At 41.2% G+C, this 22,873-nt stretch overlaps 3 protein-coding genes across 3 annotated transcripts in view; 1 reads left to right on the top strand and 2 right to left on the bottom strand.

Moving 5' to 3' along the window:
* Positions 1–1,394: 1,394 nt before the first annotated feature.
* Positions 1,395–4,804, bottom strand: c4h3orf14 (chromosome 4 C3orf14 homolog). Its single transcript, XM_042090687.1, has 4 exons — positions 4,420–4,804; positions 3,874–3,997; positions 3,139–3,207; positions 1,395–2,649 (listed from the first exon to the last, which is right to left on the bottom strand). The coding sequence occupies exons 1-4, from the start codon at positions 4,458–4,460 to the stop codon at positions 2,461–2,463; spliced, it is 423 nt and encodes a 140-aa protein (XP_041946621.1). The 5' UTR covers positions 4,461–4,804; the 3' UTR covers positions 1,395–2,460.
* Positions 4,805–5,240: 436 nt separating this feature from the next.
* On the top strand, positions 5,241–7,059 carry LOC121707839 (TATA element modulatory factor-like). The gene is made up of 3 exons (XM_042090684.1): positions 5,241–6,206; positions 6,309–6,365; positions 6,646–7,059. Exons 1-3 carry the CDS (start codon positions 5,258–5,260, stop codon positions 6,654–6,656), a joined length of 1,017 nt encoding a protein of 338 aa, XP_041946618.1. The 5' UTR covers positions 5,241–5,257; the 3' UTR covers positions 6,657–7,059.
* A 7,145-nt stretch (positions 7,060–14,204) lies between these two features.
* The window catches only part of ptprga (protein tyrosine phosphatase receptor type Ga), a 181,845-nt gene continuing 173,176 nt past the window's right edge, over positions 14,205–22,873 (bottom strand). Inside the window, exons 22-28 of the mRNA XM_042090215.1 lie at positions 22,553–22,646; positions 22,077–22,153; positions 21,410–21,538; positions 20,042–20,188; positions 19,726–19,868; positions 17,416–17,551; positions 14,205–17,077 (exon numbers count right to left, since the gene is read on the bottom strand). Coding sequence (XP_041946149.1) covers positions 16,931–17,077; positions 17,416–17,551; positions 19,726–19,868; positions 20,042–20,188; positions 21,410–21,538; positions 22,077–22,153; positions 22,553–22,646 — 873 coding nt within the window. The 3' untranslated portion in view covers positions 14,205–16,930. The remainder of the gene's footprint in view (positions 17,078–17,415; positions 17,552–19,725; positions 19,869–20,041; positions 20,189–21,409; positions 21,539–22,076; positions 22,154–22,552; positions 22,647–22,873) is intronic.

The following is a 22,873-nucleotide window of genomic DNA, read 5'->3' on the forward strand; positions in this document are numbered from 1 at the left end:
TGCTGGTGGTGTCTTTGGCTAATCCACCTCAGGGCCTCTGCCATTAGAATACATAATGCAGAGCTAGTCATTTGGAAAGGCTCCAGATCGTGCTCTTCAAAACCCTTTTAGATAACTCCCTCACCCTAACCCACCCCCATTCGCCCCCTTCTCCCAGCCCTACCTCCCCCACCCCAAACTGAACTCCCGCCCCAACCAACACTCTGCCACTCGCCCTGGCAGCTCCCCCTCCACACCCCTCCACCCAACCCCACGACTGGTGCCTAACCTGCAGGGCACACACGGGTCCCAGCTGAGGAGCAAGGGCAGCTGCCAACCGGCGCCACTTCAACCCCGGCCATCCGGATGATTGCGTTTGTCAAGCCGCCACTCTGCGTCACCCTGCGCCAGTTTGATCATCGCAATTAGGTTGGATCAGTGATGCCATCTCTGAGAGGGGGAGAGAGACAGAGCAGGAGAGAGAGAGAGAGAGAGAGAGAGAGAGATGGGCTGGAGTGGCTGTGAAACAGCAGGTGGAGGTGGATGCTCCTTCACACTGCATTGCAGAGAGCCTGCATCATCACTTCACATGGAACAAGCCCAGCACTGAGGCCGTGACCCCTGACCCCTATGCCCTTGGTAATCATCTCACTGATACTCACTGTAGTGACTTTGCAGAAGAACACATATAGATATAGCTAGACATGCAGACCAAAATAGACTATAAATAGAATGAAAACAAATATATTAACATTCATAAACTAAATGTATTTCCACATGCACATAAAGTGTCAGAGTATACATGGTATGTATAGCATCTGAATACCATTTGAACAAAATTTGAGAATATACACTATATAAGATACTATTTATTTCAGTATATGGCTGTTTATAAAGCAGTTCCAAATCATCTAAACCTGCCTTTAAAAAATGAGAACAAAGTGGCACCAAAATGAATGAGTGGGGACCATGAAGCGTAGCAGCAGGAGGGAGCGAGGGGGAGAAAAGTGGCTCATTTTGCACACTTTCAATGGAGATTTATGAACATATGGTGACTGGCTGACCCGGGCTACCCTTCACTGAAGAGACAATAAAATAGCAATTACTGTGAACAGCGAAAGTGCTCGCGGATGCTTTGTGCGGTAATGCAGCAATGACCTCATTGTTGCCAAGTGCTCAGGTATAACGAGTGGACATTCCGGCATGCTTATTTCAGTAATAAAGACATGGACATTTAAGCCCCTCTCAACTGTTCCCTTTCATGTGGGCGCATTATGTTGAGAACAAGATGAAAAAAGCTTATAGTGTGGCAAAGACAAGAGAAAAAAGAAAACTTCTGCTATTAAGAAAGTTCTGCTACAAACACATAGAAATTTAGAAATTGGCCATATTAGAAAGTAAAACAAAAAGTCCCATTAAAAGTGATGTATAAAGTGTAATTTATTTATTTTTATTATAATATTATCATTATTAACATTATTTTCTCCATACATGTCAATAAGAAACAGATATAACTGCTGCACCTTACCCATTTTAAAGAGTTAAAACTACAGAGTACCAACTATGAACACTGGAACATGTTAAAACAGCTAAGTCCAGGTTTTTCTTGGTCAATGGCGTAATGATTTTTGGACCATGCGCCAGACCACACCTTATGTCGTGAACTGCCACACCCTTGGACAGAAGGTTTAATAAAAGTGGAGCGCATGGCGAAAAATTCCTAATTTTATTGAATGTAAGATAAGAATAAGCTTTGCGTCACACTTTGCGCCACCTTAAACAGCTTAAACAGTCCAAACCTGAAACAGTCGCAGACACAGATCTACTCGAATCCCACAAAGACATGCACATACATACACACATCCCTTTGCAATCTAATCTTACAAAATTCAGCTTCTGAATTTTCTTGAGCAGTGTAATACTATGTGGTGCAGGTTTCCCTATCTGTTTTTAATGAGATCTTGGCTCCCTCTACTGGTGAATGTGAGACTGTGCTGAAGAGAAAGCTGTTGAAAAAGTTCTGCAATAACATTTGTTTTTTCAAGCCAAATGGAAATAAATAAATACATACAATTTAATTAATAAAATACCTTCCTTGATAAAATATTAAAAAATCTATCTAGTAAATCTAGTATACAAATCTTTATAGATTTAATAATTCTTCTTTGGCATTCTCATTACATGTCTGTGCCATTTTAAAAACACCTTTTTGTTTTCTCAATAAGAATAAGATTCATTAGCTTGTAATTTGCATACTAAGTATGAAATGTATGGTAATGAAGATGATGAATCGTATCCAGTGCCCCTTTTTCATCTCCTATTACTGCTCAAATCAAGCTTTATGTAATGGCTAGGCAAGGACTACCAGTGAGGATGCCTGCTACATAACGCCTCAGTAAAACCAAGGGCTTTCAAACACGACTCTCTTACCATGAGGGACGATTACTAATCCAGCCATATGGCATAGGTCTGAGTTATTAGTCATACAGCACGGGGTTTCCTAGGACGCGGGGGAAGCCCTCGGTCCTGTGTGTCTCGAGGTACACCTGTATTCTCCTGCCTGCGCCGACCAGGTGACCAGGCCCTGCGGTGACCGGGAGCTGGACCTCTGCCCAGGAGGAAGGGTTCCCATTCCGGAAGATTCTCTTCCATGGATGCCCAGTAACAAGTCTGAAAGAAATCACCATGTTTTGTCACTAACCAAGGATTATTCACTGATGAGAGTTGAGGTTTTCAGACATAGCACTCCTCAAGCAATTAACAGGCATAAAGAAACACCACCATCAGATCAATATACTATGTTTTCTCATAAGAAAAGTGAAAATAAGATAATGTAGGCCTACTTTATGTACAACAAAATCAAACTACAATGCCCAATGCTGCTACATCATATTCCCATAGAAAAAGTTAAAGGTGGACATCTTTCTAAAATATGATTGCTGAAGCTTAATAATAAATTGCATTTGATCTTTATAACATGGCAAACTTACAACTTTTTAATTATTGTACAATGCACCCAATTACAACACTATTTCTTCATGTCATGACACACTTGATAAGATGTGGGTGCGTGTGGCTCTCCTCGACTCCTGGAATTTGATAGCACAACATCAATGGCACAGCATGAACACAATCTAACTAAAAAGTTAGGCCTATTACCTCAAGGGTGAGTACATCTGGATGTAAAGGTTGCTTCATTCTCAGTTTATCTTCCAAAGTTTTAATGTCCTACCAGGTGAAACAGGGGAGATGCATCATTAATTGGTTCAAAATGTTCTCTGTTGGAGGCACAAAACCACCTCACATAATCTACCGCTAGTCTATTTTTAAGGCAGCCTTTACCTAGGCTCACTACAAACGCAGTTAACAGGATCAAAATTCTGCTATTGGTATTTTTTAAATAGACATACTTCACTATACATCAGTTTTAATTTCACTTTGGCATTGTGCAGAATATGCACAATAAATAATAATAATAATAATAATAAGCTATATTTGTATAGCAGCTTTCATAAACAGAATGCAGCTCAATGTGCTTTAGATTTGGAGCATTTAACACAATAATAGGGGGGGGGGGGGGGGGGGGGGGGGGTAATAATACAAACAAACAAACAATAAATGAAACATCAGAGATTTAGAATGAAGTAAAAATGAGAATTCACAAGATGGTAAGGAGATAAGATACAACAACAATTACAATACAACTAATGCAGTGAAAATAGGAAGACCCTGTAAATAGCAGCAGTAGAATGTAAAACAATGTGAAGAAATAGGCTATAAGATAGTATAAGTGAGTTAACTAAAAGCTCGCATATACAGGTATGTTTTCAGTTTTGATGTACAGAAGCGGGGTGAGAGAAAATGTCACAGGTGAGGTGACAAGGCGTAGCCTACCCCGAGCAGTTGCGCATTTCTTTCCTGCGCAGCCTTGGACATCGTGCTTTGTTGTTTCTTCTTGACTTTCTGATGTTGATATTGAATCTCCATTTGTTCCAGCAACTCCGCCCTTTTCCCTAATCTAACAATGTTTGAGATTAATTCTTACAGTAAACCAAAACGCAATGCAGTTTGATCTAATTTAACGTGGATTTTGTTGTCCCTTGTTAAAGTTGCAAAGCATGCAAGTAGACAGCTACTATATATGGCTACAACAATGTACAATGTAACGTTTTAAAAGAGCTACAACAATGCAATCTTTGCTAGTCTACACTTTTTATTTGAAGTAGTGAACAATCAGTCGTGATTAGCCTAAAACCCATGTTAGCTGTCTTTTAGTCCCAAATCATGGTTAGTAAAATAGACCGTTGCATGTTGAGAGTCAGTTGAGATGTAGGCAGCCTCTATTAACCTTAGCTAACAACGTTAGTAGCCTGGATACAGCCTAGGCTACACCATCAATTTACTTCGCCATACTTGACAGTCAACTAGCAGCCTACTCACATATCCTCGTGTTTCTTGCTTAGCTCAGATTCGTCGTACATGGTTCGATTGGTGTGACGAAAAGTGGGTCACACACTCCTCAAAGTTTCGTGTAACGTCAAACTGCCCCGGTCTACTTTAGATAGCTAAGCTAACTAGCCAGCAAGCTTGGTTTAGCGTGATGCCGTGTCTGTTATATTACGGTAGGCTATCTGGTATCGTCTGGCATCTGAACCTTCTTCCGAGTTTGGAATCCTCATGGTAGCCTATGTCCTATCCGGAAGATAGGACTGACTGTAAGCACTGTAGGCTACGCCAATATGCTTACATTTGCATATGTTAGATAATCTGTGACTAAGTAAATAGGCTAAAATATATATATTTTCAATGGCAACAATAAAATATACGCAAGTAGACCTTTTTGGCTACTGCGAAATGTATAGGGCTCACAAAACGAGTAGCCAGAGACTTATCAAATGTTTGGCCTACTTCTAGATTTCTGAAACTAACTTTTGTATGGTTAGGGCCAGCACCTAGACCTATGTCTCACTGTTAAATTAATTAGGTTCAAGGCACTATTTAGCATCAACCATTCACTGTCCATCCTTTCAGTGAGATAGGGCCTACTAGTCTACAATATTACAGTAACGTTTCACACCAGGGATGGTAGGCCAATCAGCGACGAAAGAGGATGATGCTATAGTTTTGATAGGGCCTATTGAAAGTGGCATGTGGTAAACAGTAGTAGCAACATAGTAGCAAAAAGTAGGCGTTAGGCGAAGTAGCAGCCTAACGTCTGGACCAATGATGGCTGGATGGCCGGACACAACACAAGGAACACAAGGAAGACCTAGAAAAGATGAAAATCAAGGATCCCATAGGCCTATTGTTACATCAAAAGCGGATGGAGTTGGTTCAGATGGAGAACCTGACTCAGAGGATGAGGCAGCTGGAGAGAGAAAACCAGCATCTCAAACAGAACATGGAGACTAGGAGGGAGATGGAACGCATCCATCAATCAAACATGATGGAGCTGGAAAGGAAGATGAACATGTTGGAACAGGTATCTGGACCGCAGATAACCTCCCTTCACTCCATTATTGAGGAGATGTCTCAGAGGTTGAGAAAATTGGAGACAGCGAACCTCATTATGAATGAGGAAATGAAGGCTTGGATGGAAAGGGAACTGCAAATAAATATTAAAATGAAAGAACAACAATTGTTGAGTCAACAGGAAATTGCTTCCATTCAGAAGATGAATGAGAAACTGCTGCAAAGGTTGAGAAAACTGGAGACTGAAAATTGGACTCAGAAACAAGAAAGGGCACTGGAAATTCAACTTAAAATGAAGGAACAACAGTTGTTAAGTCAACAGCAGATTGTATCGCTTCAGAAGACGAATGACAAACTGCTTCAAAGAATGAGTAATCTGGAGATGGAAAACTGGAGACAGAAAGAACAAATGGAGACTTGGAGGGCAAGAGAACTCCAAGAGAGAGAGATGGGTAAATGCAATGCAATGAAGGAGCTAGAAAGGAACAATGAAATGAAGGAACAACTGCTGGACGCCAAGGTTCAAGAGAACTTGCTGAAAGACGAGCAAAACATGAATGATGACAGACAGAGAAATGGCAGACAGACGGATGAAAAGTGGCAGGGCCTTGCCAGTGAGACAGATAAAAACAGTGGTGAAGAGCAAAGCTGTGGAGACAAAAGAGGAGTGCTGGAAACCGGTCAACTTGTGGCCATGGAAACGACAGCTCGGGCAAACTCAGAGAACACTCTACTGAAGTCACCTTTACACCGAGGTAATTACTGACAACTCTAAGAAAATGTATCTATTTCAATCTAAATTAATCTATGCCTGACAAACATGGATTGTATTTTTACATTCATTTTCTTATACACAGATCACCTCTCTCCCATTGTGGGAAATGGGACAGCAAAGTGTTTGCCACCCTTACAAGGTAACCTCACAGATTATTGTTTGAGTTGTCTTTACACAGTATTATTAACTTCATCCATCCACTGCTGAATTTCAAATTGCAATGTTACCGTAGACCCCCTATTTCCCAGAGACACTTGGAAAAAGACAGGAACTTTATTTGAGCTCATGTACAGAGTGCCTCTCCAGTGATTAGGCTAACCTTAAACGTGTTATATGTTGTTCAAGTTACATACTGTCATGGCACACCAACGCGTGCACAAATCATTTGATGACTTTATGTGTTCTAATCCTTTAATTAGACATGGACTGAGATCAGCTGCATGATGGTTCAAAGGCAGCAATGGAGACCTCAATGAAGCAGAAGAAAACGACCAACAGACAAAGAGCGACTGAGAAAAGGAAAGAGAAAGAAGTAAAACAACTGGAGATGGACAGGCAGAAAACAGAGAAAGAGAAAGAGATGAGGGATGAACAAAGAAAGAAAGCTACACTGATTCAGAGACTGGAGGAGGAGAGACAGAAGGCTTTGGCAGAAGTGGCAGCAATGCTGAGAAAAGGTGTTCTGAAGTAGGCAGACCTGAGGGCAATGACATCATTATAAATTCTTTCTTACAGATTCACAGACTATTTTTCAAGAAACGGATCTTCCACACTTATCTGTCTTTTTACAAGTGAAGCCAAATAAACAGCAAATAAAATATGTTTGAGCATTACATTGGTTTCAGTGTCACACGTGTCATGGTGTGAGAGGCCACACGTTACCAGATCCTCCAACACAGAGTCCGAATTGAAACCATAAAAAGGAGCCAAGCTAGAGCAGACATTAAATTAAAGATGATGCAGGAAGAGAGTCCGAATGAAAACCATAAACAGGAGCCAAGCTAGAGCAGACATTAAATTAAAGATGATGCAGGAAGTATGCAACCTGGCCACACCCAGCTACAATCACCTTATCTTACCATATGCATCTCAATGAGTTAAATGAGTCAAACTCATAGCCTGGAAAATCCAGACCCTGATAATCTAGAACAGGGGTTCCCAAACTTTTCAACCCGCGACCCCCAAAATAACCGTGCCAGAGACTGGCGACCCCCACTATCCCTGGATGTGACTCAAAAAATAAAATAAAATGTGCGCACTGGCCATACGCACTAGGCTTATCCAAACACGGGCTTAACGACAACACAAAAGAACAGAGCAGCCTGTTATGATTTTACATATAGAAATTTACTATATGATAAAAGCAGAATACCTTAGTCAAAAAATAATATCCATGTAACATGAGTGCACATTATTGCTGTCGTGCAAACTTAACTTTGAAACATTACTTTAATTTCCATTTTAACAGAAGAATATCTCAGTCAGGGTAATATCCACAAACTGTTGTAAACATATGTACATTGTTGCTGCGCAAATTTACATTTTGGCAACTATGTTTCAGCGTTAATCTCATCTAATGAGATGGATGCGCGCTATGCGCGGAACACAGCAAGTCCATTCTTGGTTTAATTGTGGAGACGGCCACACGGAGATCATCCTCCACATTTAGACGCGATCTGTATTTGTTTTTTAATATATGTCAGTGCAGAGAAAGTCTTTTCGCACAGGTATGTGGAGCCAAACGGCGTCAGTACGTCCATTGCGGCCTTGAATAGCTGTGGATATTCCCTCTCGACTGAAATCCAGAACTCTTGGAGCGTCTTGGAATTAAAATCTGTCTTTAAAGTGCGGTCAAGTGACAGCTCTTTTATTTTTCCCAAATTTATTTGATATATGGAAATCATTTTGCGACCCACCCCTCGGCGTCCCGCGACCCCCCGGGGGGCCCCGACCCCCACTTTGGGAACCCATGATCTAGAAAGACTAAGGGTCTGGCAAAGAACAATGTAATGGCCCAACTCGAGGGGCGGCAACAAGCATGCATTTAAAAATCTCACTGCACGCAATTGGATAACACTAGACCATGTTTACTCTGAATGATTTCGGACTTTGACGCAATCGGATAACACTACGACCAATGTGTACTGTCCTCCAACGTTGCAGCGCTGTTTTCATCAGTTTAGCTGGTTCCCCGGAATGTTGGGGTAAAAGTAACGTGCATCATTGCTCTTTGCCAGAGTGTCTCACAGAGACAATTCCATTGTGCTCTCGCGAGAACTTTGGATTTCCAGGGTATCAAACTCAAATAAATTTAAATAAAAAATGGTTCTAAAAAGGCTTGTGTGGTGGCAGTCCTCTACCTAATGCAGTGTTAATGCATTTAAACTTTTTGGGTGTTGATTGGTCTCAAGACCACTGTTTCATGATCTTGGACTTTGTCTCAAAACTGACAGTGTTTTTACTCGGTCTCGTCTGTCTTGGACATAGAGGACTCAAGGTTTTATTTCAAGACCACGACATAATATCACAATGCCTCTAAATATAATTGTTCTTGATTAGATGTAAAACCCTTCAAATGCAACCAGGCCTCTTTTTTATGTGATATACCATAAGCTCTTGTTGTCTGGTCCAAGCAGATGTCAGCCAAATCCTCCCTCATAAAATTTGGTTCTGGTCATTTAGCAGACACTTCTCATTAAGAGTGACTTACATATGTCACTATATTACAATGTGCCCAGATGTTCATCTTGGGGTGAAGTGTCTTGCTCAAGGGCAAAACGATGGAAGCCAGGAATTGAACCCACAACTTTTCAGGCTACTGCATGCTAGCCCAACTCCTTAACCACTACGCTACCACCTCCAAAGTATTGGTCTAGGCTTGTTCTTGATACACTCTGGTCTTGGGCAGGACTTGGTCTCAGTTTAGGTGGTCTAATGTTCTTTAATACAACGGTGTCAAACCTGCAGTTTTTAAGGAATCATATACAGGAATGTAGTATTTTGGACATAAAAAATTGCTTTGTAACTACATTGCACAACACATTACTGCAGAAATGCAGTATTTTGGACAATAAACCGCATTGTACTTGTGACACACACACCTGGTGGGGTGCATTCTTCAGTTACCTTATTGGTACCTGTAGCCTTCAGCCAGGACCAGATGTCATCAGGTGGTACACAACCTTCACTGAATGTTTCAGCCACAACACTCTCCAGTTGGTGGGCCGGCAGTGATGGTGGACAGTCAGTCGCAATTGTTTATTTAATAAATAAATGTGAATTAAGAATAATAATAAAAAGCTTCTACCTAATGTGACTATTTTCTCAATGAACTGTTCAAGAAAACACATTTTTTCCTGCTGTATTGTCCATAAAGAGTAAAGTAAATTATGTACTTATTTCTGGAATTGACGTCACTTCCTGGACTCGTCTGAGGTCTCTAAATGACTTAACCCCCCACCGGAGGCCTGGTCTGTACTTCAGGAAGTATGCCTCGGTGGTCAAACACTGACATGGAAACTTTTTCAGTATAAACATGGTGTGTAATGGGAATCTGGTCAGATATTTTCATGATGAAAACCTGCAATTTATTTATTTTTATAATTATTTCATTAATATTTGTTTTATTAATTTGGTCTAAGTAATAAGTAATGTAAGGTGGTGACCTCAGATGTATACCTGTCAACTACTGTCTACTTTGTCCAGAATAAATGTAATTATTATACTAACTATATTTAGCTTTTTATTCAAAACTAGAGGTCAATAGTAGCCTGTAACAAGTCTTTAAATTGTCTGAAAGCTCCCCAAAACAGTGTTGGATAAACTTCTGCAAATCTTTTTTGTCCTTGGAAGCAACTTACATTACTGTTTGAAGGTATCATGACTGTCTGTATAAATAATATTACAAATATAACAACATATTACTGATATAACTACCACACATCCATCACATTGTTCAGGGTGGAGAAGTGCACTTAGACCATGAGATTAAATTCTGTTCACAAAAGGTTCAAAAGCATTACCAAGATACTGGTGAAGTTGTTGTGGAGGTAACTAGGTAGACTAATTGTAGCCTGGGTGAACCCAGACACAAATTTGAAATTGTTCTGCAGGTTGGTCTGGAAAGGGCCCTCATTGACGTCAGTTTTCTGAATCACCAACAACTATTTTCTTTGAAATTGAGTAAACAACTGCATTTTAAAACCTTTGTTTACAAGAAAGATATGTTTGCTGAACTGAAACGATTTGGTAAGACTTTAAGGCACAAATTAAAGTTCAATTTCACTGGTGGTGATGCCTGTGGTAGTTGTAAAACGGGAGGTTTGGAAAGGGGCCCAATGGGCTCCTTTCCAGACGAACCTGCTGGGCAAATTTGAATTGGCTAACCGGATCGTCTGGGTTCACCCCAGACTAACAAAAGTATGTAAGTGTGTAAAAAGCACACAGTAAAAAGTGTGCTGTTCATCATAACTTGAAAGGCTGTTCTACAAGGAGGCTAAAACTAGCATAAAAAAGCAAGACTACTGTAAAACTGGCAAATGAGCACTGCGTGACAGCGTGTTTTGGAGGAATGTTCTCTGGTCAGATGAAAATTGTTAGAAATGTTTGGCCATAATGACCAATGTTATGGAGGAAGAAGGGTAAAGCTTGGAGCCCAAACAACACCTGCCGAAACATGAAGCATTGGGGTGGCAGCATCATGTTGTGATCAAATGGGACAGGTGCACTTCATAAAATTCAGTCGAAAAACAATTTGCAAAGAGTGCTGGTGTAAAGGGTGTAAAGGGAATGCATTTTTTTTTCCATTATACTTTGCAGTTGTGGTATCATAAAGAAGAAGAATTATGTGGATATTCTGATGACACTTGCCTCAAGGCTAAACCTTAAATGTCAATGCATCTTTTAGCAGACAATTATTATATAATCAAGTGGGTTATGGATAACAATTACGTTTTACAGTGTCCCAATCACAAAGCTGTGTCCTTGATGCAACTGAAAATTTGTGGGATGAACTCCAAAAAGCAGGTTTGTGTAAAGGGGCCCACAAACTTTATCCAGTTGGACAGCTTTTGTACCCTGGAAATCCTGAGTTCTTGCGAGAGCACAATTTGAATTTGCTCAGCGAGTCACTCTGGCAATCAGTAATGATGCTCATTAACCATGCCCTTGGAACCGAGCTTCACCAGTCACATCGGTGTATCTGATATAGGCGGGCTAGAGGAGAGCTAAACAGATCAGAATATTTTCAAATGCACGCTTGGTGCCGCCCGGCGAGTTGGGCCATTTCCTTTACTCATAGCCAGACCCTAATTCTTTCTAGATTTGGACCCTAAATCTTTCTAGATTTGGGTCTGGATTTCCAGGCTACAGGTTTTGCCAGAAATATAAGCTAAAATTCCTGCAGTGTAGTGCTGAGCTTGTGGAAGGTCACCCAACGTGTTTGATGCATATCAATTTAGAGACACTGTCATTAAATGTTGACAATGTATGTGGACCATTGACCCTCTGAGAATGTGTGACAATGGATAAGTAACAGATTATAAAGTAAAAACAGATTTCAAAGTAAAAATCATTCTGGAATTTTGTATGATCAAAATTCATAGTTGAATTAATTGAACAATTTGAATGGGCCTATATATTGAAATAAAACATCCAAAATAGAGAACTCAGAACAAAACTGAGTTTGCATATACAGTATTCAGCTAAGGTTTTATGCATAACAATGTCTTGCGTCAGATCAGAGGACGGCTTGTCATCACATGTTAATGCCAGACAAATGAAAAAGTTAAATATGCCCCTCCATTAATAGCCTATATGGAACCAGTAATATTCTAATTTCAGAGACTTTCAAGATAATATTACACACAATTTGTTGTCCCTCTGGTAAGAATTGGCTGGACTGTAGGCCTATGTTGTGTACATACAGTAAACTTGCCTCCATTACTGCAATTGTGGGGTGTATCAGGAACGGGCAGGAAGAGGAGTACAGGAGCCTGGTGGAGAACTTTGTGCAATGGTGCAAACTTAATCAATTTCAACTCAACACTTCAAAGACCAAGGAGATGGTGGTGGATTTCCGCAGGTCTAAGCCCACTCTGCTACCAGTCCCCATTGATGGGGTCAATGTGGAGGTGGTAAGCACCTATAAGTATCTGGGTCTCCACCTGGACAATAAACTGGACTGGTCAGCCAACACTGATGCACTCTACAAAAAAGGGCAGAGCATGTACTTCCTGAGGAGCCTGCGGTCCTTCAATGTGTGCAGCAAGCTCCTCAGGATGTTCTACCAGTCTGTTGCCAGCGTCCTCTTCTATGCAGTGGTATGTTGGGGAGGAAGCACAAGGAAGAAGGATGCTGGGCGAATTGACAGGCTGGTAAGGAAAGCTGGCTCTGTAGTGGGAGCTGAACTGGAGTGCATCACTTCAATATCTGACAGAAGGACCCTGAACAAACTGATCAACATCTTGGACAATGAGTGTCATCCACTCCACAGCACTGTTGTTAAGCAGAAGAGCCTGATCAGCTGGAGACTTTGCTCACTGCCTTGCACAACAGACAGACTGAGGAAGTCATTTGTCCCCAGGGCCATTGAACTGTTCAATGCTTCACTTAAGGGAAGAGGAGAGATAGACTTCTCTGCATAGTCTGTCTGCCTCTTCACCTCCTCCATGTTTGGATACTGTCTGTCCACTAGCCACTTTTTACCACCGTCTTTCTGCCTCACTGTTTGCGTGCTATATTAGCATATTAGCACATATGCATAACCCCTCCCTCCATGCCACAGCCGAACTGTGGCCACACTTATACCTTTTCTTAAAATAGTTATATATATAGACTTATTCTTGCACTGTTGGACTTACTCATTTGCATCACCATTGCACTATCACCTTGACACTCACTCACACAGAGCACCTTACCTTACCTTACTATGCACAGAGAATCACAGGCTCAGTCCCTGCCTCAGTCCTTGCAAGCGCCTCTTGATTGATTAATCACCACTATGTAGATACTGTTTTTAAAATTGATTTAGATTAAGTGTTAGTTAGTATAATTTGTATTTTAGTATATTCTTTATCTTCTACTGACCTTATTGCTTAGTTGTGTTTTTATATTTAAGTTTTAGTGAATATGTGTGTGTTGTCTGTATGCTACTGAGACCTTGAATTTCCTCTGTGGATCAATAAAGTATCTATCTATCTATCTATCTATCTATCTATCATGTAGGATCATCTCATAGTTAGGATCATTTCATAGGCCTAAGTAGAATTACATTGTAAATTGAAAATGTTGAAAGAAAATATTTGAAGAAAACTTTCACCCCAAGATTTAACGGACCTCATTATGAACCAATATGGTCATTGAAAGTGAAATATTTATTCACATAACACCCAGCCTCGCATAATGATAAGAGGAATCGCACTTTACTATTCTACCACTGGGTGGCAATATAGCGTGAGATATTGAACTCCTCTTGCACTGCATATGAAGAATGACATACATTAACTTCTCGTATTATAGTAATTGCATTCATCTAAAATAATTAGTTAGCAGCACTTTAATCACATAGTTTAGAAAGCATATGGGCACCACACCTCTGGCCCTCAGATGTATTGGACATGAAAACAACTCTGCCCTTTAGTACTCGGCATGTTGAGAAGCAGAAACTCAGACAATCATAATATAATATAATATAATATAATATAATATAATATAATATAATATAATATAATTACTGATTTTGTGTCAACACTTTGCAATTCTATAAATGACCGTTGTGGTACAAGCACCATTCAAATGCAATCTCATCAAGACTCGATGGACTGCCAGTTTAGGAGTGCTGGACAACTATGCCAATCTGCTTAAAGGTTTTGGTGACATGGGCAAGTGAAAGAGACACTGCTTTGCTCACTGTAGTGCTTCAGTTTCAAATCATTGGATCAAAAAGATTTTCAACTGGAGAGCATGAGTTTGCTTAAAGTACATCAAAACCCATATTTTATTTTATGTATAGCAATACAATTTACATATTAAATAACACTATAATAGAATGCTTTGATATAGCTTTCAACGAAAAAAAAGAGAACAAAAAAGAAACCAAAACAAAAAAAGTTTTTCTTTGTTTTGTGTTATTTCAGATTACGAAAGAGGAGGCGACAGCCGCCCCCTCTTAGGTCGGTGAATGGGACAAACTTATTCAGTGATTTACAACAGCTGTTCTATTGCACAGAACTGTGCAGCAGAAGTGTAAAATTGTAAAGAAAAAATCAAACAAAAATGGGCAAAAAAGAATATCACAATCACTGCCTTGGTTAATGTGAGGCATTGCCTTGTTCTGGAATGTGATGGAGATAGCACAATGCATGGAGACAGACTTGGTTTCCACATGTTCACCAGAAGAAAGAAAAAGGGGGACTTGGACCTAGAAAACAAAATAGATTTATATGAAAATATAAAATTCTATGATTATATACCATAGATACAAAGTTGTTTAAAGAGATGGTTGGTTATAGAAGCAATAAACTGTACACACAGAAAGCTGTGGTTATACTAATGTTGATATTGATTAAGCGCGCTGGATAAGAGCAAAGCTCCCAAACAAAACAACATGAACTGCACAGGACAACATGAAAGAAAACAAACCAAAAAGAACATGTAGTGCTTCCCACAGAAGTCTGTTTTTGTGATAAAGGAATGAATATGTCGTTAACCCCAAATGTTGGAGAGTTGTGACGTAATTCAACAGCCTCCCGGCAAGGAGACAAAGGACATCCAAACAACATTAATAACATAGTGATAAAGTTCATAACAATGGTACACATTGAATGCCTTGTTTCTTCATTCCACGGAGAGATGAATTCATAACTTCAATCAACCTACAAAAAGTTACATGTTTTCCTCTAGCATTTACCTCAGATTAAGTTTAAATGAGAAGATTATTATGAATGTTCAACTTTGATGCACAAGCACAGATCCCAAATGGCATTAAATCTAATCCAGTCACTGAGCTCGTAAATAAAGAACAAAAAAAAACAACAATCAGCCATTTTGTCATCACCTCTGAGGAGGAATTTCAACACCATGTACTCCTATGAAGACACTGTAAAATGCTAAATAATGAGCTTAAGTCTTTGGTAAAACTTCATAAGTCAGTATCCCCCTGCTTTGTGTGGCGAGACAGCTCAAGATACCTTTAATTTCAAGCTGTCAATGAATTTGTGCAGAAATGTAATTATTGTTAGAGCAAGTTGTCGGGTGAATAAAAAACAGCCCATATCTATTTCCTTGGGGCCAAACTGATGGTAGGGTTTGGATATTAACCTTAACTGGGGCCTGGCAAAAATGTGTAAACCACATTCAGAATTTCAAAATTCAATATGTGATGAAATTTCCCCCCCATGCGGGACTTCAGTGTATTTGGCAAAATCAAACTACACCATACACAACATTGAATAGTTTCACACACCAGCACAGTCAAGCAATGCGGGGGGGTGTCAGTATAGAGAAAGGCATTGAGAGGCTGCATGGCGACTTCAGGAGCTCTCACTATGACAAAAAGGTCTATGATGGCATCCTTGTAATCTTTTGTTAGTCATAAATGAAGAGCTTAAAAAAATACAATGGGGCATATCACAAAGATCAAAATTCTCAGAGTATAAGTTATGCTTTACAGGACACAGTCACTTTGTAATTCAGCTCAACTCGGACACAATATATTGTTACTTGTCTTGTTTTACCCCATATAGCAGCTTGCAGCATGAAGCAACAGAGAAGTGGAACCAGCGGAGGGAGCAAGTTAGATGGGTGTGAAATCAGCACGGCCAGCAGAGGGAGCAAGTTAGATGGGTGTGAAATCAGCACGGCCAGCAGAGGGAGCAAGTTAGATGGGTGTGAAATCAGCACGGCCAGAGAGGTGTGGTGAACATCAGACCAAGTCTAGCAGGATCTAGTGAAGGGGCGATCGTGACAGCCAACATTTACAAAACCACAAGATATAATGATTACAATATATCCATATATATTAAAAGCATAATATGATTCATACAAAAGTAATAAGTTCACAGTAGCTGTTTTAATACCACCTTAGAAAATTAACGTATGTGTTTTTCCTTTCCAATATAATGCAGCAAGGAGCAAATGACGGCATTGGGATGCTTTAAAATAAAATAAAAAGACAAATTCCCATATTGCTTGTCAGTGCCACAGAAACCGAAAGAAGTCAATTTTGAGAGAAGATTTTTTCGCCATCGCTGTGGGCCTTGCAATGCCATGCAGGTGAACGCCAAGCTTAATCTTTGATCTTTCCATCTGGCGGGAGCTGGAAATGTGCATATGGGAATCGCTTTCGAAACGGTCCGGGAAGTTGAGTGGGTGAGCTTTTGTGATGGAATGTTAAAATCTGGGCATTGGAAATCAACATGGTAGATCTGATTGGTTATAGGCAGTAACACTGATATTACATAGTGCAAACTAGACAGAAGTGTGGTTTTGTCATTGTGAACTCGAAAACATAGGTGCAAAATGTTCAGTAGGATAACATTAAGACATAAAATGGCAAAAAATAAATATCAAAAACTTTTTATCAGTGTAAAAAAGTAATCAGGTTATTTATTTAACCAAGAGTCTGGCAAAAAAGGCCTCGAAAAAGTCTGTCTCTAGTCCTTGAAGTTTTACAAAGTAAGTGCCTCTTCGCGGCTCCTCCGCCCCTCAGACGAGAGACTCCATGCTCTCGGCCGGGTCCGACTCGTCCGTCAGGGCCATGGCTCTGTTTCTGTCCATGGCCAAGGGGCCAGCTCCATTCTCCTTGGTGCTCACCAGACTGAGCATAGCTTTGTAAAGGTACTGGTACTGGTCCTGCAACAACAACAGCAACAACAACAAGAGCTGTTACATTGACACTGACACTTTGACAGAATTTACAATTTAGCAGCTGGACTAGAGTAGACGCCTGCACAGGATGGAGAAGTTCAACTTTTTAAATACATTTTCATTTTGGCAGAGTCTTTCTCAAGTGACAGCTCATGTGAAGTATGCGTTTGACTGGCACATGTGCTGCCTGTAACCTCAAGCTTTGACATTGACGTTGCTAACGCTGACATCTCAGCCACTCAGACATCAAACGCATTCCCATGTGGATTGATATTTAACAGAGCAAGGGGATGAAAAACACACACAAAGCGTTTGCCACTCACGATATCTGTGAAGACACCAGGCCTCATGAGGTTGATCATTTTGGCGACCTGATAGACGCCGACGGCGTTCTCGTTCTCCAGCTGCTGCGAGAGGGTGGTGAGGGCACACAGCATCCCCGCCGACACCGCGCCAAACCTGGCCCAGACGACAGAAGTGTTACGCCAGGAAACAAACAAACAAACACACACACACACACACACACACACACACACACACAGCATCCCAGCCGACACCGCACCAAACCGGGCCCAGACGACAGAAGTGTTACGCCAGGAAACAAACAAACACACACACACACACACACACACACACACACACACACACACACACACACACACACAAAGCATCCCAGCCGACAACACGCCAAACCTGGCCCAGACGACAGAAGGGTTACGCCAGGAAACAAACAAACACACACACACACACAAACACACACACAAACATCCACACCAAACACACACACACACACACACACACACACCAAACACACATCTACACACACACACACACACACACACACAAGGCCAAAGCTTTGCTCAGCAAGTGGTGGTGTGGCTCAGATATTTGGGTGACTGCCAGGACTTTGCTGTTGCTTTTTCACAGCATGATCATTTGTGTGTGTGTGTGTGGTGTGTGTGTGTGTGTGTGTGTGTGTGTGTGTGTGTGTGTGTGTGTACACGCACTGATTAGCATATAAACTTTGACAAGTTTTGAATGCCTTTCCTGACACCTACACAATGAAGAGACTGGGCCTGAATATATTTAGCTGAATTTAGTCTTGGCGTCGGTACAAAGTTATTCTTCAAAATGGGAAAATAAAGGGGAAAAAAAGAACATTAGCTGGAGCACAGACTCATCCCCAAAACACAAAAGAGTGGATCCACCGCCCTTCTGCAGCATCACATCTGGTGCATCAGACGAAGAGCGGACCGTGCAGATACACTAGAAGTACAAATTCGGAGCAGCACAGATGTAGTATTAGCTATAAACTTTAATTAATTCTTGAATTTCCCCTTGAGGATCAATAAAGTATCTATCTATCTATCTATCTATCTATCTATCTATCTATCTATCTATCTATCTAATTAAGGTGCACAAATTATTAAGTATTAGTAGTTTATAGCTAATACTACATCTGTGCTGCTCCGAATTTTTACTTTTAGTATCATCCCCAAAACAGTCGTAGCTGTAGTACTACTGCAGCAGGCATTTTTAGTATTCAGACCAACCCACCCATCCTCTTGGCCTTGTAACACCAGGCTGGCTATTGCTTGAGTTGAATGTTCCTGGCTATAAGGATACCTGTGCTTCTCTGGAGAAAACAGAAAAAACCTGACTCACAGTGAACTAAGTGAAGAGTCTCTTAACAGCTCAACTTAATAGCTGTGCCCTTCTGGCTCAAAAAACTGGCAAGGCATTTAAAACAGCCATTAATGCAGGGCCACCGCATAACAAGGCCATGGCGGCCAGCACAAGAGACTGGACGGCTGCTTTGCTTTGCTTTTACTTTTTTTTCTTTTCAATAAGGCAAAGCAAGCGATCTCAAATCACTTGGAGTGTGAGATGCTTTCAGCGGAGCCGTCTGCATCCCCAGGCAGCCATTAAATCCGACTGCGTCTAAGTAATCTTGCCTTCTGCTGCCAATGGCCTACTCATTTAATACAAAGCAAAGGATAGGATGGCAGCAGAATGTCAGAGCCCACGTATGTTTTCCATTTCCATTTAAAGGGGAACTTGGCAACTATTTTAACGTCATAAACCCGTTTAGAAATCATTTGGATGGTTAAATGACCTGTTCCGGTGAAAATGGTGACTTTCCCCACTGCGCCTAGCGTCCCCAGGCGGAAAACCAACCTTGCAACATTGAGACTACCGTCCCGGAAAGAGAAGTGAGAAACAAGAAACTCGTTTTAAATCGTGTTTCTTACTTTGTAACATCCACATAGTTCTGCCAAACTAATGCTAACCGTTTGCTAGCTTGTAAACAAATCCATGTGCTTTATTGTTACCTTTTCCCACAGTTTGAAATAGCATAATGCACAATTTCTCCAGCAGAGGGGGAAATCCTACCAAGTTTCCCTTTAATACTACTTGGGAATTTAATTCACGATCCAGGCATTGAGCAAACAATGCTCCAACAGACAGAAGCTCCAAAAGGTTTATCCCTAGTCTGGCACAAATCTAGCCCAAGTCCAAGGCAAGATCAGTTGGCCAGAAAGCAGTGGTTTAGGATGCCTGATGGTGCCTACATGCCGATGGGAACATTTACACGTTTTTCTGGTCAGAGAAGATGCGTGCATTACACATACTCATCATGAACAATGGTGGGTCCATCCCTAGTCATGGCCTCCTCCTTGATGACGTTGATGAGCTCGAAGGTGCTGCTGATTGGGGCATCTGGGTTGGGCCACTTGGGACACTGAAAGTGACGCACCTCCAGAACATAGTCGTCCTGAAAGGAAGATCAAAACAAGGACACACAGTGAGTATAGTGAAAGAGCCAGTATATGCTAAACTGATTCATGAGGACTTCTGACTACTCACAGATACTGTATGCTCAAGCAGTAATACATACAGTACATCCATAGCATACAACCACACTCATATAGTCACACACACACACACCTGTGTGGCTTCCAGGATGAAGTCGTGGATGATGATCTGCTCCTCGTTGGAAAGGCAAAGTCTGTCTTTGCTGATGAGTGTGACCGTGAAGGCCTCACAGTTCATGGCTTCCTCTCTGCTGGGCCAGTACACAAACTCATCCTCCGCCTGACACACACACACACACACACACACACACACACAACACAACACAACACAACACAACACAACACAACACAACACAACACAACACAACACAACACAACACAACACAGTCAGGAGAGTTGGGCAATGCAAATAATGTATAGTTGGTTAAAAAAGTTTAAGAAAGGGGGGTTAAGGGCCGTTCGCACTAGGTAAGATAACTATAAAGATAACTAACTCCAATGATATTAGTGTCATTATCGTCATAGTTTATGTGTGAGCGTGGTCATTCATATTAGCGTCGTTATAGTCATAGTTTATGTATGAGCGTGGTCATTCATATTAGCGTCGTTATAGTCATAGTTTATGTGTGAGCGTGGTCATTCATATTAGCGTCGTTATAGTCATAGTTTATGTGTGAGCGTGGTCATTCATATTAGCGTCGTTATAGTCATAGTTTATGTATGAGCGTGGTCATTCATATTAGCGTCGTTATAGTCATAGTTTATGTGTGAGCGTGGTCATTCATATTAGCGTCGTTATAGTCATAGTTTATGTGTGAGCGTGGTCATTCATATTAGCGTCGTTATAGTCATAGTTTATGTGTGAGCGTGGTCATTCATATTAGCGTCGTTATAGTCATAGTTTATGTGTAAGCGTGGTCATTCATATTAGCGTCGTTATAGTCATAGTTTATGTATGAGCGTGGTCATTCATATTAGCGTCGTTATAGTCATAGTTTATGTATGAGCGTGGTCATTCATATTAGCGTCGTTATCGTCATAGTTTATGTGTAAGCGTGGTCATTCATATTAGCGTCGTTATAGTCATAGTTTATGTATGAGCGTGGTCATTCATATTAGCGTCGTTATAGTCATAGTTTATGTATGAGCGTGGTCATTCATATTAGCGTCGTTATCGTCATAGTTTATGTGTGAGCGTGGTCATTCATATTAGCGTCGTTATACATTACATTACATTTGGCTGACGCTTTTTTTGAAGTTTTTTTGGTCATTCATATTAGCCAGAGCAATACTTTTTTTTTGCCGTTATCATTATCGCGTACTGTATGTGTAAAGCATATTTCAGCTGCAATTGTTGTGATATGTGGATGGAAACAGGGGTACAAAGTGAAAGGATGAAACTGAGTTGTTTCTATTAACTGCATCCTAAGTACACATTCCTCAGTACAATCCACGTCATTGTTTAGCAGCCCAATGCAAGTGGCTGGACAACGGTCCTCACCAGTCCTTGGTTGTCGGGCAGCATGACGATGATTTGTGCGTTGTGATCCCAGATCATCCTCCAGAAGTCTTTAGTTGTGTGAGGCAAGGGATGCTGTGTAATGATGAACTCGTTGCTCCTGTAGTATCCCTGTGGTAGCAATGCAGGACACAAAGCACAAAGTTCAATCATTAGTAAAACATTCAACGAAAGAAAGTAAAAGCAGTACACACACAACCTCTGTTTTGAACTGGTCACTGCTAGATAGATAGATAGATATAAACTCATGAATAGATAGATAGATAGATAGATAGATAGATAGATTGATAGATAGATATACACTCAAAAATAGATAGAGAGATAGATATAGACTTTATTGATCCCTAAGGGGAAAATTCAAGATTGCTAGTTCTTTTTTGCTAGAATAATGTAAATCAAGTCTGGTGGTAAACCTTTTTAAAAAAGAACACATGTTGGTTGTCTAACAGGCTCTTTAACAAGCTGTACAATTTTTTAATCCTTCTCTCAATGTTATGTATACTTTCAAGCTTTTCCGTTTCTCTGAGTATAGTGATTTCTTGGTGAGAAGTGCTTTTAGCGTCCGCTGAGACAGGTGCTGGACGGAGGTAAATAATAACAATAACAACAACAGGCCTGATCAGAAGTGGGGTCGGTGGGTGGCACTCACCATTATGTAAGAGGCGTTGATGTAATCGGTCCCTTTCATCCCAGGCAACGGAGCCAGACCCACTCGCGCTCTCTCCGCTGGGTGGAGCAAGAGGAACGCACAAGATCCGTCAACTCAGAACCTCATGAACATCATTTCATCTGACAGCTAGCACTGAGGATCTGGGCAGGCATGCGTATTCCCCACAGCAGAAACGAAGAACACGAACAGTCAAACAAACAGGGCTCTTTTGCTCAGTTTCAGTGCGATTTCAGAGTGAAGCTAATTCTCCATTCTGGTGTGAGATGAGCAGAACAGAGAGAGGGGGTTGGGGGGTGGGGGAGTGGGGAGGGGGCTCAGAGGAAGGTACTCACAGGGGACCACGGAGGAGTTGCGGGGGGGAGGAGGGAGGTACTCACAGGGGACCACGGAGGAGTTGCGGGGGGTGTGTGTGTGTGTGTGGGGGGGGGGGGGGGGGCTCAGAGGAAGGTACTCACAGGGGACCACGGAGGAGTTGCGGTTCTTCTCCTTGTTACACTCCTTCTGTGCGCTGAAGCATTCCACGAAGCGCGCGTTGCACTGGGTCACCAACTGCCGAGAGACACCCGAGTGAGAGGGGTTGCATTAAACAGAATGGAGAAATACCAGCAGACCTCATCAAAGACCCCTGGAATCACTTCATGTGTTTCAAAGATGCGCAACGTGGCTTTTGATTTGTGCAACGCGCAAACAAACCTCAACCCACCCAACGCACAGCTGTTGTGCTGCAGTGAAATTATGCCAAAAACACATTCTGTTTTGTACACACAGACAGACTT

Source organism: Alosa sapidissima, chromosome 4 (assembly GCF_018492685.1).
Source record: "Alosa sapidissima isolate fAloSap1 chromosome 4, fAloSap1.pri, whole genome shotgun sequence".
Classification (NCBI taxonomy): domain Eukaryota; kingdom Metazoa; phylum Chordata; class Actinopteri; order Clupeiformes; family Clupeidae; genus Alosa; species Alosa sapidissima.

Coding starts and splice junctions, on each gene's coding strand:
- LOC121707839 (XM_042090684.1), top strand. CDS start 5,258: ATGAAAATCAAGGATCCCATAGGCCTATTGTTACATCAAAAGCGGATG. Junction 6,207..6,308: donor GAAGTCACCTTTACACCGAG/GTAATTACTGAC, acceptor TCTTATACACAG/ATCACCTCTCTCCCATTGTG.
- c4h3orf14 (XM_042090687.1), bottom strand. CDS start 4,460: ATGTACGACGAATCTGAGCTAAGCAAGAAACACGAGGATAT. Junction 3,998..4,419: donor AGCAAGAAACACGAGGATAT/GTGAGTAGGCTG, acceptor AAACATTGTTAG/ATTAGGGAAAAGGGCGGAGT. Junction 2,650..3,138: donor CAGATGTACTCACCCTTGAG/GTAATAGGCCTA, acceptor GATTTCTTTCAG/ACTTGTTACTGGGCATCCAT.